The sequence below is a fragment of the Petaurus breviceps genome, unplaced genomic scaffold (genome assembly GCF_028583685.1).
Source record: "Petaurus breviceps papuanus isolate PSGF00001 unplaced genomic scaffold, PetGlider_PUasm1.0 173, whole genome shotgun sequence".
Lineage (NCBI taxonomy): Eukaryota > Metazoa > Chordata > Mammalia > Diprotodontia > Petauridae > Petaurus > Petaurus breviceps.
The window spans coordinates 31,025,210-31,049,744 of record NW_027185759.1 but is presented as its reverse complement, the minus strand read 5'-3'; the positions used below and the strand labels follow the sequence as shown (position 1 = coordinate 31,049,744).

At 47.3% G+C, this 24,535-nt stretch overlaps 2 protein-coding genes across 3 annotated transcripts in view; one reads left to right on the top strand and one right to left on the bottom strand.

The window, feature by feature from the left end:
- Positions 1-24,535, top strand: part of PHC3 (polyhomeotic homolog 3) — a 352,648-nt gene that overhangs the window by 186,060 nt on the left and 142,053 nt on the right. The window lies entirely within an intron of this gene.
- Positions 1-24,535, bottom strand: part of PRKCI (protein kinase C iota) — a 76,197-nt gene that overhangs the window by 3,128 nt on the left and 48,534 nt on the right. For both annotated transcript variants that reach the window (XM_069083562.1, XM_069083563.1), the window contains exons 5-17: positions 21,947-22,032; positions 20,755-20,895; positions 18,779-18,833; positions 15,970-16,028; positions 13,856-14,032; positions 13,235-13,332; positions 11,995-12,081; positions 9,235-9,370; positions 6,601-6,688; positions 5,613-5,738; positions 3,576-3,655; positions 2,240-2,329; positions 935-1,050 (exon numbers count right to left, since the gene is read on the bottom strand). In XM_069083562.1, the coding sequence (XP_068939663.1) occupies positions 935-1,050; positions 2,240-2,329; positions 3,576-3,655; positions 5,613-5,738; positions 6,601-6,688; positions 9,235-9,370; positions 11,995-12,081; positions 13,235-13,332; positions 13,856-14,032; positions 15,970-16,028; positions 18,779-18,833; positions 20,755-20,895; positions 21,947-22,032 (1,339 nt within the window). The remainder of the gene's footprint in view (positions 1-934; positions 1,051-2,239; positions 2,330-3,575; positions 3,656-5,612; positions 5,739-6,600; positions 6,689-9,234; positions 9,371-11,994; positions 12,082-13,234; positions 13,333-13,855; positions 14,033-15,969; positions 16,029-18,778; positions 18,834-20,754; positions 20,896-21,946; positions 22,033-24,535) is intronic.

Here is a 24,535-nt window from a genome sequence, read left to right as displayed (position 1 = left end):
TCTCTCTCTCTCTCTCTCTCTCTCTCTCTCTCTCTCTCTCTCTCTCTTTCTCCCCTTACACGGACTTTTAAAAGTCAGAGAGAAAATATTTCAGAAAATTTCTAGAAAAAGGGAAACTTCAAGAAGCTTCTTTGTCCAGAATTCCAGCCTGGAGCCACAGGATTTAAAGCGAAGATGACCACAAGCTGGGACAGAAACGTGCTGCAGCTGAGGCTTCTGTTCTAAGTGAACCTTCAGAACCATCTGGATTATTCCTCCCAAACTTACCCTCCCTCTGTTAAGGGGTCAGCAAGCCTGGCAAGGTATGCTGAGGCAAGGCAAATAGTTGGAGTAAGACTGTCTGTCGCAGGGCTGGGGGCCAATCTCAAGGAGGAAAGTGTCCACTATTGTAAAAAAGACCAATAAAAGGCCATGCTGTCCCTGTGATGCATTTGTTGTGGGGTTAGGCACAGAAAGTCCACTAGGAGAGGCCAAGAAGAGCTGGCTGACAGGCTCAAGCACAGAACCCTTCAGGTAGTCCAGGGCAGCTCCGAAGGGGCAGACAGACCTAGGCCTCCAAGACAGGTTCTAAGGGATGGGAAGTCCGGGCTAAAGATGCTTTTCCCACCAGACTGTTTTCTTTAAGTGTGCTGAGTGAAGGGACTTTTCTCGGATTCAGAAAGTCTGAGGCTCACCTCAGAAGACCTCGAGGGCCTCCTGAGGCATGAGGCGAGGCCAACCTGCCAGAGAGGGAGGCAGCCTCGAGAGTCTGCAGCAGTTCTTTGTGATGGCCACAGAGGGCCATAAGGGACAAGGACTGTGGGCAGCAGAGACTGGATGCTAGGACACCTCGGCCACAGACATGACACAACCCCCAGTCCCCACAAAATGTTTTTAGATGATCCCAATAAGCTCCAGTCCAGGTAAAATCAGAACATCTTGTGCCATTACTTACTCATCATCTGGAGTGAGCTGGACAGGCTCATTCGTGAACTGAGAATCAAAGTTGTCCAAACCAAATTCCCCTGAAATATTTGGCTTGAAGGGAGGGACCACCTGCTTTTGCTCCATCTAGAAAGACACGTTTAATGGGAGTCAAAATGAGAAAAAACATTTTGACCTGCGACTTCACTCTGCCTTATGCCTGGCCTCCAAACCAAATGCTCCTTTAAGTAGGACTCTGCTGACCGATCTGAGCCCAAAGTTCTATGTTCCCTCCGGCTACAGGATTCTGTTACAGACACAGGCATATCCACGTAGATATGGATCCTGTATGCTACTATAGATGCACAAAACATACTATGCATACAAATATTGCTATACTATACACATATACATACATATTATATATATGTTCAGTAACATTCACACAGACAAATATGTATGTAATTTATATACATAGGGGCAGCTAGGTGGTTCAATGAATAGAGCTCTGGCCCTGGAGTCAGGAGGACCTCAGTTCAAATCCAGCCTCAGACACTTGACACTTACCAGCTATGTGACCTTGCGTAAGTGGTCAACTGAAAAATAAAAACTTCTGACTGGGCTAGGAGAGTCCTGAGAATAGAAATCTAATCTGTCTATCCCAAGCCTTGACAGCTTAGCAGACTTGATCAGCCAGAGTCTGTATTCCTCTGACAGAAACTTTAAGAAGCTGGGTCCCCTCCAGGCCATGAGAAAACAACGAAGAAAGAAGGCTACTTCTAAAAACCGTTCTGGGTTACTAGGGTGTGGGCCCTTCCTCAGGCCTCCATTCACCTCCTAAAGCTGACTAGATGACAGGTAGATGAAGAAGACTAGAAGGCACCTCAAGGTGCTTCTCTATCCCCCCAGCTGCCTGGCCCATCGTGGGATGCCTCTACCCCAAGCCCTGCTCCCCTGACTGGTGAGCCTGGGGCCAGGGTCCCAGCCATGCTCACTCCCCTCCCCTTCCATGCCTGCTCTGGACTCTCCACTCCTCAGCAGCCCTGTGCCTATACCAAGTAACCCTCCTTCCTCCTCCCTCCCCTCCCCCCCAGCGCCCTCTGTTTTGTCTGGCCCTGTGAGAAGGGCAGCTCCTGGAGAGTAGAGACCATCTTGTGTGGTACCTGGCGCACGTACTTAATAAATAAATGCTTTATCCATCGATAAATCCATCTAAAGAATAAGCTTATCAATAGCCACATACTGTAGGGAAAAAGATTTCCAGAAACAAATGTGATGCAAAAACAAAAGGAAACAGCAAAACCTGTTTTAAAACAACAAAAGCTGAGCCACATACCATGTCCCAGTCAACATTTCGGAAGAATGGATGTCCCTGAATGTCAGCAAAGCCTGTCTGAGGATGACAGCCCAGGCGTTCCTTTGGGTCCTAGAGGTGGAAAAGTGGTCAGTTCATTACATGAACGCCAAAGGGGGATAAAACGTTCACACCTCTGGTATTAAGAATCTTTCATGGTTCCTCCTAGAGGCTACAAGATTAATCCCACCAGGTTAAAAAATAAATGCTGTGTGTCTAATGCTCATGCGGCCTGGTCTTCCCCGAAGATGTCATGCTGAAGGAGGAATGCCAGTCCTGCCGCCTAAAGTATCACGGAGCTCCTTGAAGCCAAAGGCTATCACCCCGCTTTATTATGACAGTACACCGGACCAATGGGAGCTCATTTAGCATCTAAAGGAGTCACAGGAAAACAACTTTCCCCCTTGCAGGTGATCTCCCTCATCTGATTCATTAGGCTCGTGAAATCCTGGCTACTTCACTACTGTGAGTGAGGCTATGTTCTCATTTTTCTTTCTGGGTACAGTCATTTTCAAATCTGCACATTAACATCTCTCACCTTCTCTTTGCACAGTGTTAACAATTAAGTCTCAAGTCGAGCTATTTCCTCTGGAAGGTGTGCATCCCACTAGGCTCTGCTGCTGCCGTGCAGTGTTACCTTGGAGGAGGGCTTCACGCCAGCCCCCTCTGCCCTGGCCCCTCAAGCTTCCAGCCTCCATTGGTTTTCGATGGTCACAAAGAGCACTTAATTTCTCCTGACTGGCTAGTGAGTTCCCCTAACACTTACTGTACTGATCATTGATCCCTCAATCTGGCTCTTCAATCACTGCCTGCCTTGCCCTGTTACTGAACATGATTAATCCTTTACGCAAGCCTTGCTTGCTCAGGTAGGTGACCCGCTCCTGGGAGAGAGACAGATCTTCCCTCCGTATTTCTTTCAGTCTCTCCCATACAGTCATCCACCAAGTGGGCCCGGGATAGCTGCCTCTTGGGGAATCGATGCCCTATTTACTGTGCCATGGTGACTTCAAACCCAGACCTGGAGAAGGGGGCAAGGGCCAGAGGAGAAGCTGCTTTACAGATGACATTTATGTATAAACCAACTTCATCTCACCTCATCCACTATCGGGATGGGGGGGGGCGGATTTAAGACAACAAAGGAAAAGGTTTCATTAATCATAGTCATGTAACTTCTAAGAATATGACTTCGGAATGAACTGATAACTCAAAGAGACTTTGCTGCACATCTGGGAATCGTAAGCTGCAGGTCCCTTGCTCAGGAACCCCATTCCCCAGAGGTGCAGCCAGGTAGAAGACAGCCACAAACACCAACTCTTACTTTATTAAGAAAACTCTTCAGAACACTCGCAGCTTTGACGGAGAGGGAGCGGGGTATTCGAATTTGCTTTTCCAAAATAACTAGAAAAGAAAACAATGAAGAGATCATATGCCAGTTTTAAAGAGCTTCCTAACTTCTAAAACTACATCTCTCCACTGACCTCCAATCTCACATCTCCAACTGGGTGTCCAGGAGACTTTTTTTCTCATAAAATTTCTTATTTTTACCTTTTTCCACTTAATAGTATTTTATTTTTTTTCCAATTACACATCACGAGTTCTCAACATTCACTTTTACAAGATTTTGAGTTCCAGATTTCTTCTCCCTCTCTCCCCCAGCCCCTTCCAAGACACCTAGCAATCTGATATAGGTTTACGTGTACAAGCATGTTAAACAGATTTTCCCATTAAGTCACGTTGTGAAAGAAGAATCAGAACCAAAGGGGAAAACCACAAGAAAGAGAAAAAAAGAGAAAAGAGCCTGCTTTGGTCTACATTCAGACTCCATAGTTGTTTCTCTGGGTGTGGATGGCATTTTCCATCACGCGTCTTTTGGAATTGTCTTAGACCCCTGCACTGCCGAGGAGAGCTAAGTCTATCAAAGTTGGTCATCGCCCAATGTTGCTGTTCCTGTGTACAATGACTCATAAACTCACTATGTCCAAAACTGAACTCAATCTCTTTCCTCAGAACGTCCCCCCCCCCTTACGGTAGAGGATAAGACCATTCTTCAGACTCCCAACCCAGGAGTCATCCTAGATCCCCCATCTCTCCCCTACTGCCCCCCCATATCCAAGCTGATGCCAAAACCTCCAGATCTCACCTCTGTGACAGCTCCCTAGTAGGCCCCTTCTCTCCTCTGACACTGCCCTCACCCTGGTGCAAACCCTCATCATCTCATGCCTAGGCTGCTGCTTTAGCTGCTGGGAGATCTGCTGGCCTCAAGTCTCTCCCCACTGCAGTCTGTCCTCTAAGCGGCCACTAGAGATTTCCCTAAAACCCAAGTCGGATCATGTCACCCCCCTGGCCCCCCCCCCCCCCCCTCAATAAAGTTCCGAGGGGGAACCCTTCCAGAACACTCTGGCCCTCCAAGCTCTCCATGACCTCACCCCCCGGGGCCTTTCTGGCCTTCTCCTGCCTCCCTCTCGGACATGTACTCTTCTATCCAGTGGCATTGATTTCCTGACTATTTCACTCCAGCTCCCAGTTCTGGGCACCCTCCTTCACTTTCTCCCATACCTGGAATAACGCTCTCCCTCCTCCCCTCTGACCAGTGACCTCCTGGCTTCCTTGAAATCCCAACTAAAATCCCATCTTCTATAGAAAGCCTTCCCCAATGCCTCAATTCCAGTGTCTTCCCTCAGTTAATTATCCCTATTGATCCTAGATACAGCTGACTTTATATGTTTCTTTGCATACTGTCTTCTCCCCCATTAGACTGTGAGCTCCTTGAAGGCAGGGACTGGTTTTTGCCTTTTTTCTTGTCCCCAGCACTCAGCTGACACACAGTGGGAGCTTAATAAATGTTTGATTGTTAAGTTACAGACATGAAACTTGTGAGGGGTTGCAGGTCTTGTCCCTATTCTGTTGTGGAAAATGTGTCTGTCTCCTCCTCTTTCGCTGTCTCCCCTTTATTTCTGGGCATGGCTCCCTCTTTGCTCTGTCTTCTTCTGGGCCTCCTCTGTAAAGTCTGTCCTAATCAGGTCATCTTTGGTTACTGAATTCTCTCCCCATGACACTGTCCAAGCTACGCTGAAAACACTACAGTGTTCCTCTGGGTGTGCAGAACTAAGCTGCTTATTTCTGCAGCTGGAGACAGAAGCATGTGAACACTCTACAGACTGAGCTGGGGTGACATCTCTGTTGCCAAAGATGACAGTACAGCCAAGCTCCCCAAGAAAGCTTCCGCTTCTTATCTGGGTCTCAGGAAAAGCAAACAGAATTTTCTTTTGGCCTTGCTTTGCACGTTCAGCATTAATCACAGCGTCTGGCACAAAGCAAATGCTTCATTTTTGCTGACCGACTGACTGTTAATCACCTTGAAAGAGATAATCCTCTGTGTTCTGATCAGGGTTATCAGAGCTTCCAACAATATCAAAGGGAGACCTTCCCGCCATCATCTCAAACATCAGCACACCAAGTGCCCACCAGTCCACACTGAAACCTTCAAAAAAGAGGTTTAAATTCATCAAGAAAAAAAGTCAACCATCATGCCTTAAAGTCTTTATTACCAAATAAATGGAAGTATTATGTACTAAATGGTCTGCTAAATGCATGCCAACCTGCATCACAAAGTCACAGGGTTTAAAAGTGTTATTAAATTAAATAAAAAGATGCAATCCTGAAAATCTGCTCGAGAGCAACTTTCAGAAAATGAATCTTAGAAATTTCCATAATTCCAAAGATTAAATTCCCATAGATAGGCTCAGATCCTAGGATAATGAAAACTGTATCTAAGGAAAAAATAAATGTACACGAGCAAGGTTTCTGCCTGGGGGAGGTTCCCCAGGCCTGATGTCTTTGATTATTGATGGAATGTCCTGAAAGGATCAACTATGGCCCTTCACCTCAATTCAATTTTCCCCTTGTCATGTAATGGGCAGGAAGGAATCAAACTGTCACAGAGACAGAGCCATAAGCTATAAATAGACAGAAAGTGGACAGCCCGATCAATGCTTTCCTTCATAGCTGAGATACCCGGGGTGAATCTTCCACCAGTGATGAGGACATCTCATATGCAAAGCACTCTGACTCTGGCAACTCCCCCCACCAGGTCTTGAGCTATGGACAGATAAAAGAACCTCCCTACAGTTCCCTCCCTTCTCATTTCTAATAATTAGGGCTGGGGATATTGCCTGGATTTTCTACATATGTTTTTTCTAACAAGGTCAATATTAAAACACCTGAAAATTCTAAGGTAAATGTCTAAAACAAAGGCAAATCAATTCTTTTTAATAAAAAGCCAAGAGTTAGATCGCCTACCTTTAGGTAAAAAAAGCCAAAACAAAAACCCAACTCTTTCTTACCATAATCTTCTCCTCGTAAAATTTCAGGAGCAATGTAATTTGGAGTGCCACAGAAAGTACTGGTTGTGTCTCCTGGCCTTAATCCTTCCTTTAAAAAAAAAAAAGAAAAGTGGTATCACAGGAATCCTAAATTTTGTTGTCAAACCACACATCCCATCTCAAAATCCTAAGTGAGATAAGGGTTAATTTAAAAGCCAACCTCTCCAGACTGACTCCCGGGGGGAGTCAGGCATCCGTACACACTCTCTGTTGTGGCCACGCTGGCCCTCATGCTGCCCCTCACTCGGGGCCTCCGCCCGGCTCATCTCCATGATGGAATGTCCATCTTCCTCACTTCTGCCTCAGACTCACCAGTCCCCTTCAGTGCCTCCCCCAGAATCTTTTATTTACTTGTGCCTAGTTTGATCTGCTGACTGTTTTCCTCTGCTAAGCATGTGAGCTCCTTGAAGGCAAGGTCTGGTTCACTTCTATCCTTAAATCCCAAGTGCCGCACACACAGCAGCGGCTCGAAAAATGCTCACTGAGAGCCTGATTAGAAACACATCCCTAGCACAATGATCACTTTTTAAAATGATATACTTCATACATACACGGCTCAAAGAACATGTGTCTTTACTACTATCTGTTCAGAAGATGGTCAATTATGACAACAACCACCTTTCCAAAAAGATGTGACTTTACTCCTTTCTCCCCTCTAATTTCAAACTAGGCTAAAAACCTGTATTCCATAAACACCCTGTTTTAAAAACTCATACCCACGTGATAACGTTTCATTGATTCTACTAGAACTGTGGTAATACACAGGAGCTATATTAGGGCTGTGATATACAGGAAGTAGGTTAACCACTAATAATTTCAATAAGCCTGGACACGGTCATCAGCTTGTAAGCAGCTTTGAGGAATGACAAACGATTCTCTCATGATACTACAGGAAGGTTGTCATGAAGCCTTTATCATCTCAACAGAAAGTCTACCCAACCTGAGTACAAACCAAGACAGGCATGACTCTATCTCATCTGAAATTAGTGAATCAAAATTGTTCATGAAACGTTTCCAATGTAAACTCAAAGCCAGGTTAGATGAACCCAAAGCAGGGGCCTCCACCCACCAGCAAAGTCTACCCTATGTTAAAAGAGCCAGTGGAAACCTGAAGAAAGTAACGGAGAATATTTCTGGAAGAAAACTGTGAAAGTGCTTCACAAAGTGTTTCTGATTTCCAAAAAACCTGTTACAAGAAAAACAAATTCAACCAACATTAACATTTAGCCAAAGGCATTAAGCTGCTCCTCTCTTTCACTGGCCTCCAATCCTCAGATGGGGGCGGGGGGGTTTGTTTCCTGAAGGTCGAAGCTTACTAGGCACTGCTCCTTGCTAGCTGGCCTAGCCTCCCTGGCATGGCAGTGGGGACCAAATTCCAATGCCACGAGGTCAGGTTTTAGAATCTAAAGGGAACCCCTTTTGGCAAGGAGCAAACAAATAAAAATGTCCTTTTCAGTCAGGACATCTGAAAGCCACCAAATTTTTCCAGAGCATCATATAAACGGAAACAAGCAAAAAAATCTTCTGAATAAAGGAAAGACAAAAAGTAGTTTTAACAGGTGCCTTTATTCTTATAATTTCTCTTCTTAAAGAAATGAAATTTCAAACTTCCTGAGAAATATGCCATATTTAGCATTTTTTAAAATTCTGAACCTAAAATCCCCAAAAAGAACATTTTCCTCACACAGCAAACACAAAATGAGGATTCGACATGAAACCGTGGAGCTCCCTTTCATGCTGCTTGCCTTTTTAAAGCATACAACGCATTATATGACGCTGCTTTCCAAACTGTCCTGCTTGCCTGTGCTGCCCTCGGAACTTCCTCCTGTCCTCTCCTGGGCATTTAAAAAAATGGTGCAATGGTGTGTGCTATGTATATTTTTGAAAGGGTACAAAGGGATCCAAAAGGCTTTGAGAGAACCACTAAAAAAAAAAAAAACAGCTTCTCTCCAAAGCCAAGGAAATAGGTGGGAAAAGGGCTCATGCCCTCCTAATGTCATGGCTTATGGTCAGCACTTAAATAGGGCCAACTGTGTCCACCAAGGTTTGGCGGCTGACGCTGAGCTCAGTCAAGGAGATCTGGGCAATGGTCACTGTGCAGAGCCCCTCCAACAAGGGGTGACAGCCGCCCTTAGTTTCAGCTGAAGAGAGGAGACCCTGCAAGTAAAATCTTTTTAAAACTGATGGAGAAGAGGGTTCACATTCTCCTCATTTCCTAAAGTCTGGGTCACGACAGATACACCTGAAACTGCATGAGATTCTCAGTTGCCCCTGTCATCTCTGGGCAACAGCAAGACTGCCCAGAACCCTTCCTTACCCTCAGAGGCTCAGAGGAGGTGGCAATGAGAAAAGGAAGAAAAAGAGCTGACCCGCAGCATTCTGGGATGTCAGAGGGAACTCAACTGGTACAAGCAAATTCCCTCTCCCCCCACTCAGCTCTCTTCCTCTTCCCCACCCTCTTCCTCCTCTCAGCTCTCCTTTCTCCTCCTCCTCCTCCTTCTCCTTCTCCCCCACGTCTCCTCCCCCAGGTCTCTCTCTCTCCCCTGTATTAGCAGATGCATCAGCCTTTCTGAAGAGCTAGGGGAGGGCCCTCACCTTACACATGCCGTAGTCAGTGAGCTTAATGTGTCCTTCAGAATCCAGCAACACATTGTCCAGCTTCAGGTCACGATAGATTATCCCTCGTTCATGAAGATAATTTAGTGCTAGACTTATTTCTGCAGAATAAAATCTAGAATGAGATAAAAAGGTCACTGGTTTGCTTCAAAAGAAATGCACGCTAAACCTTACATTACATAGTGCCTAACTGGTAAGGACATGTACATGTAATTGCTTTACAAATGTAAATAACACTCATATCACATTAAAAGTTCTTTTTCTCTGGTTAGGAGTCAAAATTCCTATAACAGTCCTTTTACATCAGACACCAGGCCTAGTTAGGAAACACAGTCAGCACCCCTGAGTATTTTAAAATATTGTTTTTTCATTAGTCTTGTATTTCACAGAAATCTTTTCATACCTCAAACAGTTTAACGGATGACCTAAAACTACCAACCTTTCCAACAAAAATCTGTCATTCACACTGAAGTCTCTGAGCAAGAATGAAAAGAAAACATTTCTGCCATTAGGTGACCCAGCATCACAAAAGCCCTCCTATGATGCCCCAGCATGTGTCGGAGGTTGTAACCCTTGGCTTTCCAAAGCTCTGGGGGGAAGCAGGTTTTGGCATGTGGCTGGTCTGCTGTCCAGTCATGTTTGGAAAGGATCAGCATCGGAGGGGATGAGTTTTGCATTTTTAAAATTCAACACATTTTAAATAACCAACTATCGTGATGGCACAGATGTATTGCTTTACATATCATGACACCACCTGGCATGTCCAAGTTTTATATGTAGAAGGCACACAAAAAAGTACAGGAAAACATAATTTAATAGCTCTTTCACCACTGGCATAATTATCTCAAATGAAGCACACCCAGTGGTCAAGGAAAGATAACTTCTGAATGGAAGTGTACACATAAGTGATTCTTCTGTTGGTGCTGTCCACAGAGGGATGAAGGGAGGGTCTTTAAAGTATTGGGGAAATATTCAAGTATTGTGAATAGAGCAAAACAGCAAATTCTTGCCCTAAACTTCACTGGATAAACTCTCAAGCTGAAACAAATCTCAAAATCATTGATGAGTTTCACTGTCCACAGTATTCTTGGAAGAGATTGTCCTTTATTAACTGAAGGTCCTAAATGACCAGGATCATCAGGAAACACTGTTCTTGGGTCCAGGAATTGGGTCCCCATTCATCAGCTGTTGCTTACTGAAAGAACATTGATTCTGTGTTGTTTTTTTAAAAGTTGATCCTACATACAGTTAACTGACTTTTTCTTTTAACTGCCTAACTCCTGGTTCTCTGTCTCTGCACTTCGCTGCCCCATAACAAGTTAAGCTTAGAAATCCAGTTCTCCTGTTAATCACTACCCTGTTCCTGAGTCAAGGAAACCAGTCACCCTCAAAGGAGGCAGGTGGAACCCAGGGCATCGGTCTGGCATCTTTACCCCACCAAGCTATCTTCAAGGAGTTCTGGTTTGTTATCCAAAGACACCTGGTTTGCAAGCTCTGACCTGGCAGGGGGACTCCAACCAGGAGCACCCCTCAGTCAGGGAAGAGAAGGAGGGAGTTGCGGCTAGCCCCTCGTTCCCAATTTCCAGCCAATTGTCTTGTTCCCCCCATGCCTCAGCTCTGTAACCAATCACACTGATGCAGCCATTTACAAGGCTGTGCTTTTAACCAATCACCACTTATTCTCTGCCTGTAAAGTCCTGTTCTTTGTTCCCTAAAAACTATGAGGACAGCCCACTCCCCAACTCAGGGTCTCTTAGGTTGACTAAGGGAGTTAAGATACTATCTACTGGTAAATTCATGCTTTACTAATCAATCAAACGTGCTTGGAACTTTGTGCCTCAGTTTACCTCATTCTGATCATAACCTTGTGCTATCTAAGCTTACTATGTCCTACTAGCAGACCAGCAAGTGTGGCTGCAAGACATTCTTAATTCAAATGAATCATCACAACTGAGAACAATACCACAAAAATGGCATTAATTAGAGACTATCCATTTAGGTTTTACTTTTCTTGCAAAAAAAAAAAAATGACAGGAATTGTTGCTGACTTACAAATTGGGCGGAGGGGGGGGGGGAATACCAACTGAGCTGCCCATGGGAAGGAAGTGGTTTGTTCAAAGGGAGATAAAGCAGAACCAGGCCGAAAACTCCATTCTTGATCCTTGATCTAGCCCTCTGACCTATTCTCAGAAAAGGTTAATATCTGTAATCTCCCCAAGCTGATACAAAACCAAAATTCCAAACACAAGAGGGTCAAAGGAGTTTTCTACCTGTTCATTAACATTAAGGACAGAACCATGCCCCCAAATTTAAAGCCTGATCAATGTACAAATAAAGAGAAACAGACTAGGCTTTAGGGACTTTTTAAATAACAGAAATGTACTGTAATCACCCTCAAAAATATACATAAAATGAACTTAACAGTGTTGCTGATAAGGAGTCCTCCCAGAAGAATTCTAAAAAAAAGATGCATAATTAGCATACCACTACGTAAATGGGCCCTGAAAAAAGGGCAAACATTTCCCTCAAAATGTTACTTGTACTATTCATTTTCTTAGGAGCCCCGTGAAATTATATATTAATGTACATTATGACATATTTAATAAATATTAAGACAAAACCAGGAGCTCAAGGCTGGTCTCTGTGTGATCCACGGAGAGCTGCAAAGGAGTGGGCAGGATATACAAGGGCTTCAGCCTGTGGGTTTCTCACCCACCTGTGGAACAGCACACAACATACCTCGCATGTTCCTCTGGGAGCTTCCTCTGTCGCTGCATGTGGAACATGAGATCTCCTCCGTTCACATACTCTATCACAAAGAACAATCTGAAACACAAGAGGGTCTCTCAAACTCCAGTCTGAGACAAGGCCTTCATCTCAGCCCTGCAGACAACACAATGACAGCCAGTGAGAGTGCTGGGGGCGCTCCTGGCCAGGAGGGCCAGGCCCGGGGCCGACGGGGGCTTGTCTCTGGCTCTCCCTGGCTGCCTCTTCCTCCTCCCGGCAGCGGCCTCACTCACCACGCCATCAGAGTTCTAGCCCCTGCTTCTCCAAAACAGCAGCTCTGACATCCCAGGGGGGCAAGCAGTCCTTCCTCAACACCGACCATACAAGTCATCTTTAACTTTTTAACACCAAATGGGATGTGTGGAAAGAGCTTCAGAAACCCGGAAGCTCCCAGAGAAATGTACCAGGCTCCCGGCAGCTCATTCACAGTGCTGACATTCCCCAAACGGGAGGTTTCTGGGTTTTTTTGTTTTGCTATTAATGTATTCTTTACTCAATGACAGCCCAGCCTGAGAGCCGGGAGCCTAGCTTGGAAGCACCTAGGTCTTTATCCGTTTATGTGCCGGACATGTTGTTTCTCTGTCATCAGAACAAAAGCTCTGGATGGACAGGGGCTGTTTATTCACATGCCCATCCTTAGCATGGCTCCAGGCACACAGCTGCTGACTGACTGAGGGACTGCCAGCCTCACAGTGAGGGGCTCCTCAGACGAGCTCCCTTATACTTCTTGATTCCAGGACTGTCATGAGGGCCTAGGATTTCTTGGTGTGAAGGACTTCAGAACCATACAGCCTTACGGCCACGTCAGCTCCTGCTATGACTACAGACCACCCCAGGGAACCTCCCCTTGAGTTCTGCTCCAGAGGTCCACCAGGGCCCCAGCCAAGCCAGCAGAGAGTCTTCCTTTCAGCGATAGAATGTGTGCCTGCTGCCTGAAGGTCAGTCAGCTGAATTCTAGAAGGTCTCCTTAGCAGAGTGACCACTTCTATGGACCGTGGCCCACCCAACAACCTCTATGAGGAATATGCTAGAGTCCTGGACTGAGCACTATGCAGCCCCACCTGCTGGCAAAACCACAGCATCGTGGTCTATGACCATCTGTGCTTCATCTTTCTTGGTGTAAAACCATCACAAGCAATAGCCTCAAACATGCTCAGCCCGACCCTCTCCCTGTCCCTTCCTTCACTCTTACCTGCTTTCTGTCTGGAAGCAGGAGTGCAGGCCAACGAGGAAGGGGTGGTTGGATGCCTGCTCGAAGACATGCTTCTCTGTCTGCACCCAATCGATGTCCTGATAAAACACAGGAGAGCAAACCCAAAGCCCTCAGCTTCTCTCTCATCAACATTCTCCAAAAAAAGCAATCATTATTTTGCTCCTAGGAGATTAGCAAGGTCGATTATTGAAACACAGGAGAGAAAATGGTCCGTTCACAATTCATCTCACCATCAATTCACAATCTACAGAACAGGATCCACACAACATGGGAGATAAAGCACCAGTGCTCTCCTATGCACAGGTCCATCTCTGAAGCAATGGACCCCAGAGGTGGGAGGGCCCCATGGAGGTCCCAGAGACAGGCCCTGAGGGGATGCTCCCTAAATGGGAAGCTGCCCCCGAAAACAGGGCACAGCTGTCCTTCTTCCTTCAAGGGGCAGGGAGGGAAAACTCGCCCAGTCAGCTATGCCAAGCTCAGTTCCCTAGCAAGATGGACCACTGGAGGTGACAAGCACCAGACACCCATGAGGACAGGAACCCTGGGAAGCATAGGCTGTCCATCTCTGCTCAGGCTCACAGGGGCCCAAGCGCCACTCACCTCGTCATCGTTGACCAGCTCCTTCTTCACAACTTTCATGGCGTAAATGCGCTCGGTTTTTTTCAGTCGCACCAATAGCACTTTGGCATAGCTACCTCTTCCTATTACACGGAGCAAATCGAAATCCAGGAGACCCAGACTAGATGAAGCTTTGCCACTGTCCCTAGTACTCATTGCCTGTTAACAGAATGATCATTTTTTTTAAGAATGCAATGACAGGAAAGCCCACTTAAAAACACCCAACTTAGGGGCGGCCAGGTAGCACAGCAAGTAAGAGCACCGGCACCAGAGTCAGGATGAGCTGGGATCGAATCCAGGCTCAGACAAGAAACAAAAAAAACCACCCAACTTAAAAACAACCCTGAAAATGGAGATTCTCTATATCCACAACATTTCTTGGGGTCCAGAGATAAAGGACTAGCAAAAGACAGAAGGAAAAACGCCAATTTGGAAGCCACTTATAGAGGAGATAGAGAAGGAAGGAGCCAAGGGAATCATTAGTGTCTACACAGAAGTCTAACTCATGTAGCAGAGATCCTTAATGACACTGTTGATGGTGCACTGCATTTTTATTTGTTTTCTGGTTAAATATTTCTCCCTAACATTTTCATCTGGTGAAGTACTCCCCACCATGCCCAGGGTCTGACCCGTGTGGCGGAGAGGCAGGGCAGCCCAAAGAGAAGTGGCTCAGTCAGGAAGAGCAGACAGAGCACAGGGCTCAGGGAACCTTTCCTCCCAGGACACACTAACAATTAGCCGGCTTTAACAATTTTAAATTGGACCTTCTAGAAGGTAGTTTCTTGACACGCTGGTAACAGAAACCAGAAGAGGTTAAGGAGAAGTGGGTGATAAGGCAATGAGACGGTATACTGTGAGGAAATCATTTTATACCTCTTTTTAAAGAGCTTATATATTAAAAAGACAAAGGAGGGGGGCTGATATGCCCTTTTATCTCCCAGCAGTGTTTATCATAACACTAAAGTTCTACCACCTAATAAACAAATGTTGAGTTTAAATATTTTTTTTAAAAGGTCAGAATTTTTCTAAATCTGAGACCCTTTTCTAAAAGAAAATAGCAATTTGGTTATTTATTTTTTCCCCAGAGAGCAGAAGAAATCTAATATTATCTTAGTAAGGATCGCTAGGCAACCATTTGATGCAAATTAATCAGTAAACATGAAGCTGTTAGCTATTAGATGGGGAAGTCACCAAGACTCTGAAGCCAGCTGCCAGAGAACTACTTACTAGGAAAAAGCTATTTTGTGGTTTGTGTGTTTGGACATGTCCTTTTCTCTCTGTTGGGTCATGAGGAGAAAAGGAAGCAATGAAACTGAAGGGAGAAAATGGGTGCCTTTTCATAGGAGCAAAAAACCGAGGTACCCATCCACTGAGGAATGTCTGAACAAACTGCAGTATATGAAGGATATAAAAATAACGGAATTATTATTGCACCATGAAAAATGACAACCGGGTGGGGTTCAGAGAACAGGAGGACAGACTTAAATGATGCAGAGAGTACAGCCAAAAGCCACTCATAAGCAGCAGAGGTCCAACTGCTGCTGTGCCCAAGGGCCCCACCTGGACTTGCGGGGCCTGCTGAGGGAAGCCCTCCCCTCCTCCTCGGGAGAGGAGGCAGGGTGGGCTGTAGGGGCAGGATTCGGCCATGCTTTCACACACATGTGGTCAGAATGATGACTCGTTTTAACACACTGTTCCTCATGATAAGGGAGGGCTCCCCTGAGTGGCAGGGTCATTGAGAAATGAGAGAATCATCAATAATACATGTTTCAAAATGAGCACAGGTGGTTAAAACACCATCCTCCTGGAAGGAAATCATTGGCTGCAAACAAGTTTTCTACACAGACCCCTTGAACACTAGCTCCCTGCAGATGTCACCCTAGAATTCCAGAGCTGAAAGGGCCCTCAGAAGTCACCTTCTCTGAGAGGAAAGGGAAGGCCAGAGGTGGAGGGTGGGCCCCGGGCCCCACAGCACCTCCTGAGAAGCAGCTGTTCTGAGACCCGGGTTCCTGCCTCCTGGATCACACTCTGAGTCCCCATCAAATCGACAGCTGGCTAACAGAACTGTCAGGTACAATAGGCCAAGTAATGTTTACCTCCTTTTCTTCACCAACATGGTCCAAACTCTCATGACTTGAAGGGTTATATGGAATCACTAGAAGAAAAAAGACACCACAAAAACGGATAAAGAAGGTAGCAGGTCACTAAAACATAAAGGAGCTGTCCCTTGAGATGCAAGGGAAGGAAGCCCTAATTCCCCTATGTCCACAATCGCTGACTTTTGCCATTTTTATGTGCCGTGTCCTTTGTGAATAAGGCTCGCTGCCTCTCTAACACATCTGTGGGAACTCTCTGCCAAAAGTGGAGACACCAATAGTTTCTTGCCTTGTCATGATGATAATTTCATCCTTCAACAGGGTGGAGAAACCAGGGAGCGGAACTTCTATTCTGAGTCAGATTTTCACTAACAAAGAGGAACTGTCAGCTGGGGTGGGTGGAAATGACAGGGGGCCTTGCAGGAAGGAAAGGAGGATCCCGTGGACAAAACTTTGACAAGGGGAAGTCAGCTCAGGATGATGGGATGTCCTCAAGACTGAAATTCTGAGGACACAGAGACAATTCCAGTGAGGAAGAAAGATTAAAAAGACAAATGAGGATACAAAAGAAATCCAACCAATTTAGCTTCAAAAAGACATGTGAGCAAGATGGAAGCAAGGGCAAATGATGGTAGGGGACACAAACCTGCTGCACAGGCCTGCCACAACAGTGTCAGGCACCGGAAGGCTCAGAATGATCTGAAGCGGGAGGGAAGTCAAACAACACTGAGGGTTTGTTTTTATCAGATATTTAAGGGGCGGGGTAGCAGGGAACAGAGGATGGAAGTGTGGATGGGACCGCAGCTTGAGGTGAACAGTATGGAGAGAAGGCAAAACTACTCGGCTTGTACAGGGCCCAAGGGGACTTGGCTGCCCTGAAGGAGGATCTGATCCCAATACAGTCCAAGAGCCGCCTGATGTCAAGGCTGAGCCACACCAGTTATCTCTGAAATGTCACAGAAAACAGCAGAAGGACCCAAAGACTGGACAAATCCTGTTCCTGTTCTCACAAACAGAAAAGTGGGACTGGCAAACAAGAGTCCACCAAACTTGACAGATTCCTTGAAAACTTCTAGACCCTCTGGAAGAAAAAACCATGACCCAGTGAGTATCCACCCAAGGAAACAACTGCCTAAGAGAGCCAGGGCGGTTCTGTCAAAGACAGGTCATGCCAGACCAACTCACTTCCTTCTCACAGAGCTGATGAGTGGCACAGAGAGATGCTTCACCCAGATCTTAGCAAAGCACAGAAGAAGCCACTGTAAGTGCAAGCTAGACAAGAGCACAGCAGGGTGGGAAGTGGGGCAGCAGGGTGGACATGGAGTGGGCCACCGGGCCCAGTCACAAGGGCAACGGTAAATTGTTCTAGATCACCTTGGAGGGGGTCTGTGGCAGCTGTACTTCTGACCATCGTTATGAATGGCAATGACAGGGATAAAGACACAGAGGGCACCCTTATGTTCAGAGGGTGCAAAGCTGTGAGTGACAAAAGACAAATGAATAAAAACAGAGACCTTCACCAGTTAGAACATTAAGGTGACCAATGAAATCCAACAGAAATAACTGGGGCTCACAGGAGTAACTGTCATAAAGATGCGCTGGGGAGCCAGAGCTGAACAGTTTATATGAAAAAGACATGAGGCAAGTGTTTTGGTTTTCTTTTTTTTCCCAAGTAGGAGGAGAAAGAAGAGGGGAGGAAATAAATGCTTGTTGATGGTTAAAAAACAAACTTAATTTAAAAATAAAATAAAATTTGAGATAAACTCAGACTCATAAAGGAGCAGCCAGGTGGCGCCACCATGCACAGGGCGCCCAGGCCTGGTGTTCCTGAGTTCCAATGTGGCCTCAGCCACTTCCTAGCTGTGTGACCCTGGCCAAGTCACTCCATCTGAAAAATGAGCTGCAGGAGGAAACGGCAAACCCTTCAGTATCTCTGCCGAGAAAACCCCAAATGACATCACAAAGAGCCGTCCACAATTGAAAAACAACACAACAATAAACAACGAAGGCTCAAAAAGAAGCCTCAAGAGAGGAGGGTTTTCACCCTCCAAGCCCAATAACTGGACAACGGGCTCTGATGCCTGAGAAAGTGAAGCCCATCTTGGGCTGCGTTAGGACCAAGGAAGGAGGAGAGGCCAGAGTTCTCTGCTCTGGCCAGACCACACTGGGAGTGCTGTGCTCAGCTCCGGGCACCACAGTTCAGAAGAATACCGGTAACCTGGACAGCATCCAGGTCATATCACAAAAGGCCCCAGGAACAAAGTGTGATTAGCCCAGAGAAGAGATTTCCACCAGGGTGTAAGCACATGAAAGGTTATGATGTGAATGAATGATGTGATTTGTCCTGCTCGGCCCTGAAGGGCAGAAGGAGGCCAAAGTGGGTGTCTCCCTCTTGGATGACTACTTCAGGAGGCAGTGGGATACTTCTCACTGGGTCCCCACCCAATCTGAGGGTCTGCGCCTCTTCTAGCTGCGCTCACTGCCCAGAAGCCCTTCTCTAGGGGTGACAGACACCTGCTATCCTGGATCACAGGCAGAGCCTGAGGGTCGGTACAAGGACAAGCGGCCTCTGTGGACTCTCCCACAGCGAGTGACCTCAGGCAAGGCCCCAAAGTCATAGTGCTTGGTTCCAGTTTCTTGATTCTGAAAATGAGGAGATGGGTCCTTAAGGTTCCTTCTCATTGGAGGATTCTCAGTCTAATAGGAAAACTCAAAGTACAGATAATTCCCTCCCCAGCCCCTCTAAGACAGCCTTGTTCCTCTTACAATCTTCTCATTCCCCTGAAAAAGAGACTGGAATAAATCTTACCTGTCTCTACGTTGTCTGAATGCACAGAGGTTTGGTCCATGGGCATCATTGGTTCCTGGATAAAGATTTCAACAGGTTCAGAGCCTGTACCTTCTTACGTTCTGACAAACTTTCATTTCCAGCAGCGATCGAATATTAAGACTAAACTGGAGAGAATCTGACTGAGACATCAGATTACTGTATGTATGATGGTTACCCCCAGAAGCTCTTACTGTATGAAGCTGGACAACTAGCTAGAGGTTATGTTATGCACACTGGAGATATGACCGTTTCTAATGCTTGTATCAGAAGTCAATGGTAAAAGGAGGAGAGGGAAGGAGAGGGGGAGGAGGAGACAGCCAGAGCCTGAAGGGCTTTACACAGGCTGCTTCAATTGATCCGCACAACAAGCCTTCCATGAAGGAGCCATATTCCCATTTCTCAGATGAGGATGCTGATGGGGCCACACAACCATCTCAGGCAGGAATCAAACCCTGGTCTTCCCCACGCCAGGCCTGGCACCCTCTCACTGTGGCCCCTCGCTGCCTCTCCTCCCTGGTGGGCTCGAGAGGTTGTCTGGCTGAGTGGAAATGGCATCCTAGGTTTGAATCCCAGCTCTTGCAATTTGTATGACCTTAGGCAAGTGCCTTCACCTCTCTGAGCCTCAGTTTCCTTAACTGTAAAAGGCAGGGTTGGACTCAATGATCCCAAAAGCGCCTCCTTCAGCCTCTTTCATCAACATAGCAAAGTCCTCCCTTCCCAAGTGCGCTCTCTCCACCTTGCACCATCAGCCCCTCATCAAGAGGCTTCCGTTAAAAGAAAAAGTGCCCTGACAAGCTGAGAAGAGTCACTGAGAGCCCACCCAGGGAGGCGTCACATCTCTCAGGCCTGATGCCTGGCTTCTTTAAGGCTCTGGACACAGCACATCTACTGGCACGGCTTCTTAGATACTCAGACAACATATTCAAAATCCTGAAGGTCCTGACTAGATGACATTCTCTTCCTCCAAAGACCCAAGGCTCAGCCACTTTAAGAAAAGCTGGGCCTCCTCTCGCTCCCCACATGGACACTGCTGTGGCCTGAGCTGCCCCCAGGCTGTGCCAGGAAGGCTCTCCTTCCCCACTTCTGCCCTCAGAGCCCCTGGCTTTTAGCCCCAGCGTAAGCATATCTGCCTGCTGCAGCAGAGCGCCTGGTGCCAGGCCCTCGAAAGAGGCCTCCTCATTTTCTCTGACCATGTCAATCAGACACGCCATCACCCCACAGACATATCAGCTTTTTGAGGGCAGGCACTGTTTTTGCTTCTTCTTTGTACCCCCAGGATACAGTAATTACTTTTGATTGCCTGACAGATAAATGAAAACAGGCAGAGGAAGAGCAATGTGTAGCCAAGAAAGTCCCTCCACAGATCTTCCTCAGGGCAGAACAAATAACGGTGCAGGTACAGAGTGGGCGGAGTACAAAGCCTGCCTCTGACACACCCTGGAGGAGTGACCCACGGCCAGCGCCAAGAGGCACATTGTAAGGACTTTCCACAGGGGGCTTCAGCACACTGGTGAGACTGCAGGTCTAGCCTCTCAAAACTCTGTGAAAAATCACTAGCTATAAAAGCTGATATGGAAATTCCAGATTTTGTGAAAAATTAAATTCCTCTCATAAACCAACATTACTGTGCACACTTAAACCTAAAAGCAGTGGCACCTTGCTCTATGTGTATAAGTGTTATGTACCTATGTAGGTGTGTAGCTATGTACACACACACGCACACCCCTGCCCCCCAGCCCACTCCACACACACACACATGCACATCTGTCCCCCCAGCTCTGGCCACACACACACGCACACATGCACACACACACATACACCCGCCCCCCCCAACTCTAGCGACACACACACACACACACGTACAAACACACACACACGCATGCCCACCCCCCGGCCCACCCCCCCCCCCCCCCCGGCTCTGGCCCCAGAGCCCCAGCAGGGAGCTGCCACCTTACCGGGGGCAGAGAATGCCGCCCACAGTCAATGGTCACCAGCTTGTGGCACTTCTTGTGAACAAGCAGCTTGCAGTTGATGCACTTGTAGCCCTGGCGCCCGAGGCCCCAGATGCGGTCGGTGCAGATGGCACAGTGAGCTCGCTAAAGGGGGCGAGAGAACAATGTTCAGACAGATAGGGGTGCTCCTCCAGACAGCAACGCCGGCCCCACAGAAGGGGGCGCCTCCCCTCCCTCCTCCTCATCTTAGTCTCCTTCAGGATCAACATTTCCATCCTATGATGATAAAACAACATCCCCCCTGCACCTACTGCTTTCCCAGAGCCATATCACATCAGAGAGAAGATGAAGCAAAGACACAGGCTTCAGTGAAACTAAGTGGGCCGCCATGGCGGTGCTGGTTCTACACCATGGACATTTCAGACTCTTTCACAGCTAAGAGCAGGGAAAGCAAGAGGAACTAACTCAGTTTGAACATAAAAAGCCCAAGGAAAGAGAAAATCACGGAAGCCCACAACGCCCCCAGATTGTTCAGAGGGCAAACAAAAGCCCTGCCTTTCCAGCTGAGAGCCAGGGATAGGTCAGGGCTGCTGACTATCCCTGGGGCCCCAGCACAGAACAGCAGGGCTTCAGGGCCTGCTCTCTAAAACAAGGGTGCACGGCCTTGTTGGTGTGTCACAGACCTGCCCACCCCCACCTGCAGCAGTCTGGCAAAGCCTATGGACCCCTCCTTAGAATGTCCTTACAGACATAAAATAAAAGACAGCGGATTACATAAGAAACCACTGATATTAAAAGAAAGATGTAACCTTTTTTTCCATCAAAGTCCACAGACGCTCAGAACTCTCTTCGCTGGGGCCTTGGGTGTCTGTGGACCCAGGTTAAGAATCCCTGCTTTACAGCTGTGAATTACCCTAAACACCCATAGCCCATGACTTAAGCCAGAAGCCCAGGGATATGTGGCATCTAGAAAGTCAACACGAACCTTCTCGGAAGAGTCTACATGTGCATTAGTTCACGTCATTCAAGCCTTTTCAGGTCACTGAGAGTGACCAGAAAGAACCCAGCCAGCCACTGCTTATTTGATAAAAGGGCAAAATCTAGTCTTTCTCTCTGCAATCTAAGTGACTGTGTGGAGGCCCAAGGGGAGTGAGGGGGCAGAGACACTCGGTCCCAGCCGTCCAGGCAAGATTACCCTGTTGAACCGCTTGGCTTGGAAAGTGTGGCCATTGGCACAATAAAGCTTCCTCCAGCGGCGTGCCCCTCGGCGGTAGATGGACTCTGAGAAAGGACAAGAAGAGAGAGATCTGAGAGGCTGCAAACAGCATCCGAGCCCAAGATGCCAGAATAGGGATGTGCCTCAGCCAATGCCCGGCGACCAAGAGAGCGAGACCCAGACCAAGGAGCAGCAGCTCCAGAGCGCAGAGAAGGCCACCCCTGGAACACATCCGTGTTTCTTTTCACAGACACGCTGCAGCACAGATCAGAGCTCAAATGCCCTTGTATATTTCGGACAAGCTGATTCCAGGATACATCCTGTCTCTTTGATGGCACCATTAGGGTATAATCCTGCCACGTCTACAAATCCCCCTGCACTTCAGGAGGCTCCCCGTGGAGCTGGGGTCAAGCCTGGGAGAAGCAAACATGCCCTGCGTTCTAAATAAGTAAGACAGTGCCAAGTTCCATTTAACACCATGTCCCGGTCAAGCACGCTCGGTGGCTCCCTCTTGTCTCTAAGCTCAAACATGAATTTTCAGTTGGGCGTTTGAAGCCCCTCACAGTCTGTGCCTAACCCCCCCTCCAACCTCATTGCACATCACATCTCTTCTCGTCCAGGCAAGCAAGCCACCATGCTCTTCACCTCTGGCTCAGAATCCTCACCAGCCTTGAGCTTAGCTCAGGACCACGGCCAAGGAAAAGTCTTTCCTAATTCCCCCAGCTGGGAGTGCTTCCTCTCCTGCTCAACTTACCTTGTACTTTCTGTCCTTTTCTGTCTGGGTTACAATATTCCAGCATAATGGAATCTCCCCGAGGGCAGGGATTGCGTTTGTCATTGTTTTTGAATTTCTGGTACCTAGCTAGTACAACGCCTTATACATAGCAGGGGTCATAAGAGGTAGTTGAAAAAGCCCTGTTAAATTGATTTCTTTTAGTTTGAATTTATAATTTATTATTAGTAAACCAGACAAGGCCTTTCCACAAATGGAGTTTTAACTTGACTCTTCTACCTAAGGATGATTCTGGAAAATCTCCTGGCTCTCTGGTAACTTCACGTGATCTCACACTTGGACATTCTGCATCCTGAGTGGGAATCCACAGTGCTAGGAAGGTGCCCTTGTGCCAAGGGCTATCAAGGCTCCCTGAGAAATCTCCCACTGTGGGTCAAAACCTGTAGAGGGAATCTTCAAAGGGAGACTGGAAAGTGTGGCCTGAATGTAGGAATCAATGTTCTGAACAGGAGTTCCTGCGCATGCGCATGCGTGTGCGTGTGCGTGTGCGTATGTGTGTGTGTGTGTGTGTGTGTGTGTGTGTGATGGATCCTGGGGGTGGTCAGTGTGGTGAAGCCTATGGACTCCTTGGAATGGTCTTAAATGTGGAGATTCACAAAGGAAACCAATTATCTTAAAAGAAAAATGTAATTTCTTTTTTCTCATCCAAGTTCCCAGATCCCCTGAAATCTGTCCTGGATACCAGGTCAAATGGAGACTTGGACAGAACAAAAAACACGGTGAGAGACAGACTACAAATTCTGCTTTGATGACCAGCCTTTAGATGTTCCGGCCCCACAAGAGAGAAATGGTGAAAGCACTCCGAAGTATCCAGACTGCTGAAGGCCGTGCCTGGAAAGTGACCTCAAGGCCTGTCCTCCACCAGACTGGAGTTAGAACATAAACAGACGGCAGACTGGAAAAGAAACGCTGCACAGTACACACAATCAGGTCCTCCTGCATGGCCAGTGTCCCTCTCCAGATCCACCTACCAACAATCTCAAGTCTCCCCAGTCCTCGAAAGGGCTTCGGCCCTCCTGTTTAGCTCAGGACTGCTCCCTGGGAAATCTTAATCCCCTTACTCACTGTTCCCTCTCCCTCCTCCACTTAGCTTGGACTGTCCTACTGGGTCTGGGTTATAAGTCCACCCCTCTCCTTCACTGCAGAACCCCATGACCAGCTGTCTCCACCACCTGCCTCTTCCTCCGGGCTTCTCTTCCCACCACTGCCCTCTACAAAGATGCCATACCAGACCAAAGCACCCAAAGCAAAAACCTTTTTTGCTGACACAGCCAAGGACTGGCCCCTCCTGGTCCTCCATCACCCAGCCCTCCTTCCCTGGCTCTTGGGGAGGCCTCGCTGGCAGCACTTCTTGAGAGTCCATCTCGAGCCATCTTCACTTCTCTCTTAGGTTGTTTTGGTTTCAACTGCCCCCTCAACGTAGATCAGTCCCAGATGCTGAGCTCCATAATGGCTGCCTGGGCACCTCAAACGTAACACGCTGCAAACCTAGCTCCCCTTTCCTCCTCAACTTGCCTGCTTTGAACTGACTACCTCTCTGCAAGGCATCACTAGCCACTGGTCATCCATAGTCATAATTATGAGCTAATCTTGATCTTCCCCTCTCCTAAATGCCTGGCACATAGAGAGTGCTTAATAAATGCTCCATCTATACATCCATCTCTGCCTGCCTGCCTGTCTCTGTCTGCTTGTCCATCCACCTGCCTAGCTGTCTCACTGTCTGCCTGACTGTCCATCCACCTGCCTAGCTGTCTCACTGTCTGCCTGCCTGTCTC